The sequence below is a fragment of the Peromyscus californicus genome, unplaced genomic scaffold, assembly GCF_007827085.1.
Source record: "Peromyscus californicus insignis strain IS unplaced genomic scaffold, ASM782708v3 Scaffold_20__1_contigs__length_68692818, whole genome shotgun sequence".
Lineage (NCBI taxonomy): Eukaryota > Metazoa > Chordata > Mammalia > Rodentia > Cricetidae > Peromyscus > Peromyscus californicus.
In genome coordinates, this window is record NW_026294503.1 from 40,692,325 (window position 1) to 40,704,949 (window position 12,625).

At 51.4% G+C, this 12,625-nt stretch overlaps 1 protein-coding gene across 1 annotated transcript in view; it reads right to left on the reverse strand.

Annotated features, from left to right (window-relative positions):
* The window catches only part of Zc3h3 (zinc finger CCCH-type containing 3), an 81,918-nt gene that overhangs the window by 21,189 nt on the left and 48,104 nt on the right, over positions 1-12,625 (reverse strand). The window contains exon 5 of the mRNA XM_052748039.1: positions 3,154-3,338. Within this exon, the coding sequence (XP_052603999.1) occupies positions 3,154-3,338 (185 nt within the window). The remainder of the gene's footprint in view (positions 1-3,153; positions 3,339-12,625) is intronic.

Genomic DNA, 12,625 nt, shown 5'->3' on the forward strand with positions numbered 1-12,625 from the left:
GCATAAGGTGCTGCTTCTGCTGTGCACTCTGGAGCACTTTCGCTTCCTGGAGTTTCCCAAAATAAATACTGGCTCCGTCCAGCTCCACCCTTGCTCAGTGTCCTGTCTGTTCCCTGGTCCTCAAAGGGAGCTCATCTTTCAGAGAGGTCAAAGCCTCCTCAGCACTTGGCTATCATTCTGGCAGAGCCCACCAGGCAAACAAGGGGCTGAGCTCAGGTATCTGTCCCCAGTTCCATTGCTGAGTTGTCTAGCTGCTCCCAGGAGGCTGGAGCAAGGGCTTCCTAAAGCTCAGGTGTACTCAGCTGAGAGCCTGCCACGTCCAGGCAGGGCACATTCAACAAAGGCACTTAGAGCTGCAGTCTTGGAAAGAAAACCAAAATGGTAGAGGAAGTCACAGAGAGGAACAGCAGTAAGTAGTGTCTCCATGACCTGGTAGCTCTGCACCCTTAGAGTGCAGCTGACAAGGCTTCCCTGCATGCCCCTCTAATGTGACCTCATGGTGCCCAGGGAGGGGAAGGCAGGGCACAAATCATTAGTCACAGGGGGCCAGGTGTGGTGGTGCACGCCTTTAATCCCAGCACTCAGGAGCAGAGGCAGGTGGATCTCTGTGAGTTTGAGGACAGCCTGGTCTACAGAGTGAGTTCCAGGACAGCCAGATCTACATAACAGAAGGACCCTGTGTCAAAAACCAAACCAAAGAAAAAGCTGCGGAGACCTCCCTTGCCCAAGAACATACAGGTGGCTAGTCAGCAGAGAACTACCAACCACACCTGCTTCACTTTGGCCAGGAGGCCCTCAAGAAGCCAGGGCTAGCCTGTGGTCGGAGACTTCTGTCCCTCACTGAAGGGACCGTCAGGCTCTTTGTGCTTTCAGCAAGTCCAGCCAACCAAGGACACAGGTCCCAGGAAAGTTCAGGGCAAGGGTGAAGGAACTGGGCCATCTGAATAGCAAGTAGATTTGGGAGAGTGGGCTGAACTTCAGAAAGCCAAGAAAGCCACGGCTAATGCTGACTCCATCCTTGAGGGCCTGGAGGGGTGGCCAGAGGAGGAGCTGGTGCCCCATCCCTCCTGTGAAGTCAAAGGCTTGCTGACACTAGAGAAGGAAATTTATTTCTTTAATTATGACTAGCGTAAGTGGGCCAGTCAGCGGTAGTGCACTGTTGGGAGCAATCTACCTTCCTCACTGTGGGGTGGGGGTCATGTGGGGGTGTCCAGGCAGCAGGTGCTATCCAGCTCACTGGTCATCTCCCCTGGCTCAGAAGGAAGGGAGTGGTCTTGCCAGCCTGTGTCTTTCAACATGCCCCACATCCCATCCCAAGGAGAGAAAGGGCAAGCCCCAGAAAGGTCCTAGAGTGGCTGCCAAGGCTTAGGTAGGTAGGTCAGGGACAATGACAGTCCTGACTGGCAGCAGACTGAAGCCTTGGCAAGAGCCAGGACAGGGGTAGAAGTAGTGGTAGAGAGGCCCCCTGGGACTCCCACCCTGCTCTCATCACATGTTTCCTTAGGCAGCTGGCTAAATGGAAGACAGGCTCTAGGTGGCTGCTAGAGCACTGGGAAAGAAGGCTGCAAGGACTTATGGGAGAAGAAATTCCTTCTTAGTTGGGTCTATAGCCAAGAAAGGGGGGCAAAAGAGCCAGGCCCAGAGTAAGGGGGGGTAGACTGTTCATATCACGGTGATGTGGAAGCTGTGTGTGTGGGAGCCAGGAAGGCAGAGTCTACAGAACTCGGCACTTGGTTCCTGGATCACAGGAACAGACACAGCTTCCCGGTGAGAAGGGACAGGGAAGCAGCCCAGCCTCTTTGTAGCTTAGAGCCCATCATCTCCCAGTGAAGGACTATGAGAGGCCAAGTCCAACGCCACTGCCTGCCCTGGCAGAATTTACACCTCTCATCTCTGCCTCTCCCAGATAAGAGGGATACAAGAAGCTCAAGTGGCTGGTGAAGCCCCATGCCCTGGGTCCATCCAGCCAGACACAGTGTAAACCAGGACTCAGCACAAGACGGCTAGTCCTTGTACCTGAGGACAGGACCATGTGGCAGTCACTAGGTAACGGTGGTCAGTGTAGGGAGATGAGAGGGTTTATTTCCAAGCCCAAGGTTCAGTCCTAATCCCAAGCCTTGGTGCTTAGGAAGCCTGGAGTATGCGACAGTGTTTGGAATATGAGACAGAGCAAAAGCACAGGGACAGGGAAGACTACAGTGGGTACTGATGGGGACGCGGAGACCCAAGGGCATGTAAGAGTCAGGGCAGGAGCCCAGGCTATTCCCACAGTTCTTAAATGAGCCTACCAGGCTCTCCCACCCTAAAGGAATAAATGTCAGGAGCTGTGTTCCCTGTGCATCTTGTCCAGAGAACAGCACCTGGACGCTCTGGACCTGAAGCACAGCTCTCAAGCACAGCCTGGCAGGGACACAGAACTGGCTGTCCCAAATGAGATAGTCCCTGTATCTTCGTGAACCCAGGACTGCCCTCGGCACTGCCTTCTTCTCCCTGGTTGATTTCTTCTCCTTCCAGACCCTCTGGTGAGTGAATAGGGCTGCTGGGCACAGCTGGGCACAGCTCTGAATTCCACAGCAACCCATAATCTTGCCGTGCTTTTTGATGGGCAAAGAAGAGGATAAGATTGGACTGAAACCAAAATACTTTTCTAGTTAATTGTACAATAAGCATATCCAAAGCATTTCCTTCTCCTCAGCCTGTCCCCAGGCTGCAGGGGGCTTGCAGCAGTGGTGATGTCTGCCTCCAGATACAGTTGGTGAAGCATCACCAATGTGATTAGGGGTGCCGTGGCCCCAGGTGTTCGCTCAGCCAGGCATGTTTACCTGGTTCATCCTTTGTCCAAGAGCAAAACACAGGTGCTCCTGTATGGTCTCTCACAGAAAATCTGGCTGCTCAGCCAACCAAGAGGCCAGCGCCACTCAGACTCCCAGGGGACACTGCCCCCACTCTGGCTACCCCTTCAGTTTCCCAAGGGATAGCTCCTAAAGCCCTGTGCCCATCCAGTCCTCTGGGTGCATTCATTCTCTCAGCTCTCTAAGTTCCAGGACCCTGGCCTTGTCCCCTTATATGGCTATGCCCACAGCTGAGCCCAGAGAAAGTGAGACACACTGACACTCAGTGCTCATCCACATAGTCTCCAGCACTCCATCTCACCTGTGCGAAGGAGGGCCCTGCTGCCATCAGTGGGCCGGCTGGAGGTCTTGGAGAGCTTGTTGGCAGACACCTTGTAGAGAACCCCTCCTATACAGCGGTAGCCTTTGTTGCGCCACCGAGGGGAACCAGATGGGGCTTTCCCGCCTCCAGTGATGGCTGGACGCAGGCGGTTCAGCACCATGGACCTACAGAGACAACAAACTGTTTATTAGACATGGCCCAGAATAAGCTTAGATTTGGTGGTCAGTGCTAAACCCAACCTAAAGCACTTGCTGTATGGGATACATTACAGTTGGGGTTGTTGGGTGTCTCTGGTCCAGCTGCCAGGAGACCTCTGTCCCCTTACCTCTCATAGAGACACTTCTGTAGCAATAGCCAAGGACTTCTGACAAACTGGTTAGAAATTCATGAGCTCCAATGGGCCACAGAGAGGACTGGCCTCCAACACACACCTGTCCTTGCAGACTGTCTCCAAGCCTGGGCACTGGTGAGTATCTCCATGCTGGGGATGTTCTGTAGAGCACTGTATTTTGAAAAGCAGTGCAGGGCCCTGGCCCCTTGGCACCAGTATATGACACCCACTTGGGTTTCTGCCAAGGATGGTAGAAACTGTGCCCCAAGACAAAAGCTGTCATAGGATCAACATGGACTACTGCTCATGGTACCCTCTCTTTGTCCACTGCTCAGAGAGCCCTGCACTGAGAATGTAGGAGGGTGGTCTCAACCTCACCATGCCCACTGTATGGGGTAGAAATTACTGTTCAAGAGGTAAAGGGGCAGCTGTAGGGTTGGTGACTTGGAGTATAGACCTAAGCTAGGTCAGTCTTGGACCTCAGAGACCACCTTACTGCTCCCCACCCTTTCAAGCTTTCAGGTCTACCAGACACCCCAGGACCCTTGGAGGCTCAAGAACTATACAAGCTGAGAAAGGGCCTTGATGTGACAGCCCTAGGCTAGCTATGATTTGAGCAGACTGTCCTCAGGGAGGGAACCTGGTGCCCCAGCAGCCAGGTGAGCCCAGAGGGCTCAGCATGCAGCCAATCTTCAAGATACATTTTGGTGGTATGTAATGTTTATGTAAATCAGACACTACTTATCACATGATCACAGCCTGCATGCACTGCCCTCTAGTGGCAAATGTGAGCAATGGGCACCAGGTATGTATCAATAGAGTACACAGAGGCCTTCATAACAGCAGTCCTCACTCTCCAAGAGGACAGCTAAAATGGAAGGTATGGGCAACATCTCCTGCCTGGTACAGGGCTGTGACCCTTCTCTTCCAGACCCCACTGGCGCCCATGGCCCTGTAGCCTATCCAGGTCTAGCTCCTGAGGGAAGCAAGGTCTGAAGTCTCTTGGGATCCCACAGCTGTAACAGACTCTTCTCCAGCCAACTAGGGCCGAGGAGGTATCCCAAGAGCTGAACTGCAGAATAACAGCCAGAGGAGACTTGCTTGCTTGCCTGCCTTGCCAAGACACCTGCAGCACTCCCTGTAACCCGGGGGGGGGGGGGCACCCAAAAAGAAAAGCACCAGGGGAAGGCAGCCATGCACTTGGGCTCAGCTACCGCTCTACCACCCAGCACCATAGCCCCTCTGAGCCTTGGTCTCTCCACTTGCAAGTTGGGATAACTCTTGCCAGCCAGTGGCCTCGGAGGGCTCATTAGTGAGATAATGTGAGCAAAGCGAGCCAGCCGTCAGGGGACCAAAGCTGCGGTGTAAGTACAAACACCGTGGTAGGAGGCCACAGAAGGCACTTAACCCAGTTTCTCTTAATTAAAATTCAAGTTCACAAACACCAATCTTGGAGGGAAAGAGTCCTGCCAAGAAGCCAGGCTGCAGGGATCGGTCTGCCTGGCCACTCACTGCCCTACCCATCACATACTTCATTAGCCAGCCCTCTGCTGGGTACTATCTGGGTTGGAGACGGGAATCCTACGAGACTGTGACCTCTAGGATCTAGTCTATCAGACTTTGTACGCTTGGCTTTCACTGGGTATGAGGAAAGGCCCAACCAAGAGAGATCTACTGTCAACCCTGTCAGTTAGAGGCTCAATGGTTTGTCCTGACCTCTACTCAGAGCTATGGCCACTTCACATGGGATGTTCAACTTAATTCCAAATCCTCAGTTAAAATCAACTGATACTGTAGCAGTAGCTGCTGGAGTTTGTTCAACATGAGACTGGCTGGTTCCTCACTATCCACAGGGAAGACATCCCTGCAACCACCAGCCTGGGGCTAGAGTAGCAGTCTGTGGAAGAGGGGACTGGAGAGGACCATGCTCCAGCAGTGACCTCTTATCCAGCTTCTGGCCACCCTACAACTGAAGCCAGAAGTCAGCTCAGGTCTTTACCAGAAGACCTGATGAGCTCCTGACTGGGATCCATGCAGGCTCTCTTTTCTCCCAAGCACTCCATCTCTACACAGTGTATAGCTACGCTATGCTATACAATGTGAGCAAATACACAGCTACCAGAAATATGATGGTCAGAAGACAAGCATACTCATGCTCAACTACAATCTGCCCAGCCCTGTGAGAACACACCTGATGCTTTTCCTCCAGAGGCATCTTAGGGAGCTGTGTAATGCACAGTGAGCTTTGAATGTGATTCCCATTTACTCCTCCCTAGATGTAGTCACAGAAAAGGAGCCACAGGTTAAAACAGTGTGAGGCAGCCACAGACCTATCCAGGCCCAGCCAGAACTGGGAGTTCCTTTATTTCTTCAGGCACTTGCCCAAGAAGGAGGCCTGCAGCCCCTCCCTTATACATCAGGGAGTCTCAAGTTGGGGACCGTCAAGGGCCTGCCTCAAGAAGCCAGGAGTCAGGAGAAAGCATGGGGTTCAGACTAGACTAGGTAGGATGCCTCAGCCCAGACCTGGTTCTCACTGCCTCCACCCTCAAATGAACAAGCCAGTTTTTCATGACTGGTCTTCAGAGCTAAAAGGCTCATCTGTGGTTACAATTCTTCCCAAGACAGTAGGAGTTATTCCACATGTTTGTTTTGTTTTATTTTGCTTTGCTTTTTTGAGACAAGGTCTCACTATACAGCCAAGATGACTTCAAACCAGAGACATTGCTGCCTCGACCTCTTGAGTGCCGAGATTACACCATGCCTGGCTTGACATGCTTCAACTCTTACGGATGATCAGGAAATAGCCATTTGTCCCTTTCTCTTTCTTCCTTCAAAAACTGCTCATTAGATGGTGGTAACAACTGTGGGCCATCTGTGGAGCTACTTGGGAAGATGCAGGACAGCAGCCCCTCTGTTCTTATCCTGACTGTGTGTGCAAAGGGCCGTGGATCCAGGGCCTGCAGGGAATGGGGACAGGTGCTACCTGCTGCTTTGCTCAACCGAGAGCCTGGAAGCCTTGTGTGGAAAAATCTACATTTGGGTGTTGCTAGGGATGAGACCTCAAGGGGATCTGGCTGGACCCCGGGGCTTAACCAGGTCAAGGCAAAGGCCTTTCCCTCACCCATCCACCCACCCCCACCCCCGCCAGCTCACTGGCTTTGGAAGCCGCAGCAGAGGGCGCCAGGTGGGGCCTTGTAGCTTTTTACTGCCATGGGTGTCACAGCACTCCAGTAAATTGTTACCCTAATGGAGAGGACAGCCTTTGGAAACGAACTGTACAGAGAAGAGGGGATAAAATTAATGAGATAATAGCAGGGCCAAGGACCCTGCAAGCGCCTGCCCTCACGGCACGGCTCTGTAATTCCTTTTCTGCAACGGGAGCCGCAGATCTAAAGGCTTCTCCCATCCGTCCGGCAGGCCCATGCCGCCAGGAAATTTCATTAACGCTGGAAAATAGGAAAGGTATTAAGCGTGGATAATGAAGGCCAGGGAGGGAACAGTGCCTTAAGATAGTCTTCTTTCTCGCCTTTGTAATGGGAGGCATGAACTTTCCCTTCAAATCCATTTCTAATCCATTTGAAATACTACAGCAAATTATCTTTCCTTCAGCCCGAAAGCGGCCAGCCAATTTACTCCGAATAGAAGTGACAATGCCCCAGGATTTATCACCATAACCTTGACTACACCAGGGTGAGGCTGGGCCTCCCCTCTTCCCCTTGGGGGGGCACAAAGGATGGGGCAGGGGGAGATAACATTTTAAATGAAAAGCAGTGATAATGGGAGAAAGACACACACCTCAAAAGTAGTTTTTTATTTCTTTCTTTCCTTTTTTTTTTTTTTTTTAAGAAAGAAAAAAAGAAATGCTGTGTGTCTACTTCCTTATGAGCACTGGAAGCTTCCAAGCCAGAAGCTGTCTGGGATGGCAGAAAGGCAGTGATGGGGTTGAAGGTACTTGGATGGCTAAGCCTGCTCCTTCCCTAGCTTTACAGGGTCTGGACACACAGAATGTTCCAACACTTATGTCACCAGCTGCAGCCTCCGGCTCGGGGGACAGGCATCTGAAGGACAGCTAGTCCTAACAATTGCCCACCTGCTCTCTGTGGGCACAGTCCTCCAGGCAGCCCGGCCTCTGCAACCCAGATTCTGGGTACCATTCTCTTGGCTCTGTAATGTCCTCATGCATGGGACCCTGACATGCAACACACCCCTCTCTTAGAGACCAGTGTGACCAGTACAGACCCAGCACAGGCAGTAAGGGAGCAGGGACCCTCGAAGAGTCTGGGCAGGGCACAGTCAGGAGGCATGCAGAGGCCCAGGCCACAGCCCAGTAATTCTAAACCTGGAAGCCACACATATCAGGTCCAATGGCATCTTTGAACGACAGATACTGAGATCAGAGCTGGGTCTCTACAAAGACTGCTGATGAGGGAAAGCTGGGGCAAGGAGGTGGGACCTGAAGTTCATTTCCTTTTAGCATACCAGACAGCACAGACAGTTTATGGGTAAACTGAAGTGAAGACAGTGAGTCCTACCCAGAACCCTCCTGTGCCTCCCAGCTCAGCCCTGGCTCTTGCTGCTATCCACTGCACTCCAGCCTTGCCTGTTAAAAACAAACAGGTGGCTGGGGAGATGCCTCCATCTGCAGAGCACTTGACATGCAGAGTTTAGTCTCCAGGACACATGTCAAAAGCCAGTGCAGAGGTGCATACTTGTAATTCCAGTACTCCTGAGGCAGAGAGAAGCAGATCCCCGGGGATCACTGGCCACCCAGCTTAGCTGATTTGGTGAGCTCCAGACCAGTGAGAGATCTTCTCTCAAAAAGCAAGGTAGGCCAGGCAGTGGTGGCCACGTCTTTAATCTCAGCACTCGGGAGGTGGAGGCAGGCGGATCTCTGTGAGTTTGAGGCCAGCCTGGGCTACAGAGTGAGTTCCAGGACAGCAAGGGCTACCCAGAGAAACCCTGTCTAGAAAAACCAAAAAAATAAAAAAAGGAAAAAAAAAAGGCAAGGTGGATGGCTCCTGAGGAATGAATGACGACACCTAAGGCTGGCCTCTGGCTTCCATGTATATGTGTGTACGTGGACACACACATTCACATGATCATACCTCTCTCCAATAAGAAACAAACAAAAGCCAATGTCTGTCCCCCTCCCTTCATTGCCAGTCCAAATAACACTTGCTTATACTTGCTTTCTATACTTACCTCCTGCCCCATACCCACCCTCTTCCCCTAATCTGTCTACCTCCATTCCCAGAACCTTCTGCCTCCCAGACCTCTCAGAAACTAAGGCTTTGCTACCTTCCCGCCAACCCCAGGCCTCATCCATTTGTCCTCTGCTGATATCCTAGAGTCCAGCCTGGTCTCTACTGGTTCAGGTTAAGGATCCCTTCACCTGCTCTTTCCTGTCCATTTGTTTGAAACTACACAACTGATAAAGTTCCCCCAATTTCCTCATCCCATGTATTTCACAAGAGGTCCACAGGGCTGAGCTCCTGCATCCTTTCTGGTTACTGCCCCCATGTTCAAACCTTCCCTCTCTCTAGTCTAGAATTCCAGTTACCCTAGAAAGTTGCAGAGCCTTCAAAGTATTGTGTCCCTCCCCCCGAAACTGGGCCTTTGCACATGATGTCCCTCTGCCTGCCTGAAGACATGATTGGATCTGGGTCCAAGCTCAGGCATTGTCCTTGGGGAAGCTTTCTTCAATAGCCAGTGAAGGTGAGATGCTCCCAGCCTAAGAAAGGCATGGATCCTACCTAGCCATGTATCTGTCACCCAGGACTCCCAGAGGACAAGGCCCATGCTGTGTGGAATGTAGGCAGCTCTGGAAACCTGTACTAACGGGCATACGCCAGATATGGGAGCAGAGGTGTGGGTTCCCAAGACCTCTCAGGAAGGGCAGGGACGAGGGTGTGTTGGAAAGCTCTGGTCGGTTTCAGGCAGGGATAGTGGGAGACAGAATAAGGGAGACTTGCTGGAGAGGTCAAGGAGATCTGACAAACAAGGTACCCATGTATACATCAAAGGCTGAGCTCCAAGGAAACAATGGTATAGAAAGAGGAGGAGGGTCAGGGGACACATGAGGGCAGGGTAGTGACCCCAACGCTGCTACCCAGAGAATGCAGCACGTGGGGCCAGGTTGCCCAAGCTGGAGGTGATGGAACAGGAGTTGGGCAGGCTGGCTGGGGAGCAGAGAAAACAACCAGGGAAGCATTTTTCAGGAAATGGAGCACGGTTTTTGAAGCTTGGAGCTGAGCGACCGAGAGTGCGCAGTCAGCAGAAGAGGCAGCTTGCACGGCGAATCCCCAAGTAGGTCAGGCGGAGCCGCCGTGACAGGCACTAAACTGCTTAGCAGGGCTTTCCACCAGAAACCGACTGGCCCACCCCAGCCATTCAGCTCAGGAGAGTGAGCTAGTATGTGTGCCTGTGTGTGTGCAAGTACACGAGCATGTGTGTGAGTACCAAGCAATACAAACACCCCTTTCCCCAGTGCTAGTCCTACCTAATGGTTTCAGTACCTGCACAGCTTGGGCAGGGCAGCACGTGAAATGCTCTGTAAGAGAGAAGCCTCACTCGACAGGCTTACCTCAATGACCTGGACAACCCAGCATCTCAGGTTCCCAAGAAGACAGGCCTGGGGAGAAGACTACCAGGGCCATGAGGGACAAGCAGAGCAGAGGCATGGGGTAGGGGGCAACTAAGAAGACTCATTATCCCTGGGATCCGGGCACCATGCACAAAGGAGAAGGGCAATCTTGCCCTGGAGGGCCACAGTGAAGGTAAAGACACACATGGAGAAGGCTGACCGTGTAAACTGTACCAAAGGAAAGAGGTCAGCGTGGGGCAGGTAAGGCCGTGGTTAGGCAGGGGGTGCAAGTGGGTGGCTGTTGGCGAAGGAGGTGAGACAAAGTTGGCTAATCAGGGCCTGAGGCTGACCCATGACCAGGGCTCCAAGGAAGAGCTCTGCTATGTCACCCAAGAACTCTTCAGGGTATCACTCCTCAAGGGATCCTGCTCCCCACTTTCTCACATTAATGAGCAACAGTGACTCTGGGGCACCCCTTGCCAGCCCAGCCCAGTGGCGGTGGGTAAAGCTAATTGCACTGCCTCCGTTACAAATGCCGCTGCCCTATTATGAGGGGCTGGGCGATTTTATGTACTTTATGTGCTCACGTCTATTCAATTGGTATTTCGATCAATGGATACATTACAAGCTTTCCCTTTAAGAGCCTAATAAACAACAAGATGGAAAGTAAAATTCTCCATAAAATGACACTTTTAAAAATCCATTTCGGCTGAAGCTATTGGTGTTTTGTATGTTAGCTGCAAAAAACAGGTATTGCTAGGCCTTAATGGCCCTACTCAGAGTGCAGAGTTCAGCAACATGGGTAAAGAGGCTGGGGCCCAGTGGCCAACACAATTATCCTTGGTGGTAATGGCTGGTATATACCACAGGCAGTGCCCTCAGTCCTCTGCAACTGGGCACCAGTTTTCCCATATTGTCAGCCCAGAACCCACTCAATACCAATGTGTCAGCTGCTGAGGGGCATAGTTAGGTCCTCAGGTATCCATAGGTCACACTTTCTAAGTAGACCCAGAACGACACTCTTCCACCAAGCCATGGGAAAATCCATGTGTGGGGACTGTGTAGGGAATTCAGCTGGCTCCCTATATGGGGGAAGCCTAACTAAGAAGTGGCCTCTATACCAACACCAGAGAAAGACCACAAGGCTCAACAATAAAAACTCACTAGAGTTAGAGGGATGAACAGGTAAATGTATATGAGAATCGATATCCTTCCAAGATGTTAGCAAAAACCAGGTGGAATAATACGTATGGAAGAAGAAGTAGTAAGAACTCAGAAGAACTTCACAGCAGGTGTATCTGGTCCACATGTGGAGGCAGTGGCACTCCCTTAACATGGAGAACAGGAAGCACACACAGCAAGAAACAAAGCGTCAAAGAAAGTGCAGTCTCGTCGATTTGGAAAGGCTGTTGGGGAAGGCTACAAGAGGACTCCCTAAAGTTCGCCGGGAAGAACAAGTGTAAGGAACAGTTCCAACGATCTACCCATCCACTGGTAAAAAACGGAGGGGCCAGAACAACCAGCCTAGCGTTTCAGGGTCTGAGTGAGGGCTGATACCCATGTGCTTGGTGAGTTAAGGGAGCTCCTTATCTCCTCTGAGAGGTATCTCAGCCCAAGAAGAATCATAGACTCAGAGGTGACTTCCAAGTTGCTAGAAGAAAATAGGACCTTGGGTAGGCAAATATTTCTTAAACAAAGAACACTATTCATAAAAGAAAAGAATGATAGCAGGGCAGTGGTGGCCCATGCTTTTAATACCAGCACTCGGGAGGCAGAGGCAGGCGGATCTCTCTGAGTTCCAGGACAGCCAGGGCTACACAGAGAAACCCTGTCTTGAAAAAGCAAAACAAAAGAATGATAAATCAGAGCATTAAGAAGTTGCCGGGCGGTGGTGGCGCACGCCTTTAATCCCAGCACTCGGGAGGCAGAGCCAGGCGGATCTCTGTGAGTTCGAGGCCAGCCTGGACTACCAAGTGAGTTCCAGGAAAGGTGCAAAGCTACACAGAGAAACCCTGTCTCGAAAAACCAAAAAAAAAAAAAAAAAAAAAAAAAAAAAAAGAAGCATGCCCTTAGACTGCTGGTGTAGCTCAGTAGTAGAGAACTTGTCTAGCATGTACAAGACCTGGCTTCAGCAGCAGCAGCAATACAAAAAGCAAGCCCTAGAATGCAAGAAGACATCCAGGGGAAGAATATATCCATAATATACACAGCACTTCAGCAAATCAATAAAAAGGCAAACACAGGCAAAAGACTTGAAGAAGAACTCCATGAAAAAGTACAAGCACAGAATGCTAAGTATGGAAGACACTCAGCAACATTAACTTGTCAAGATAAAGTGAAAGGCTGGGAAGATGGCTTAGCAAGTTAAGGCTAAGCTGCCAAGCGTAACAACCTGAGTTCAATCCCTGGGACTGAACTCAGTAGAAGGAGAACCCACAACACCACAAATTGTCATCTGACCCCCATTTGTGTACACGTACACACACACACACACACACACACACACACACACACACACACACACACACACACACACA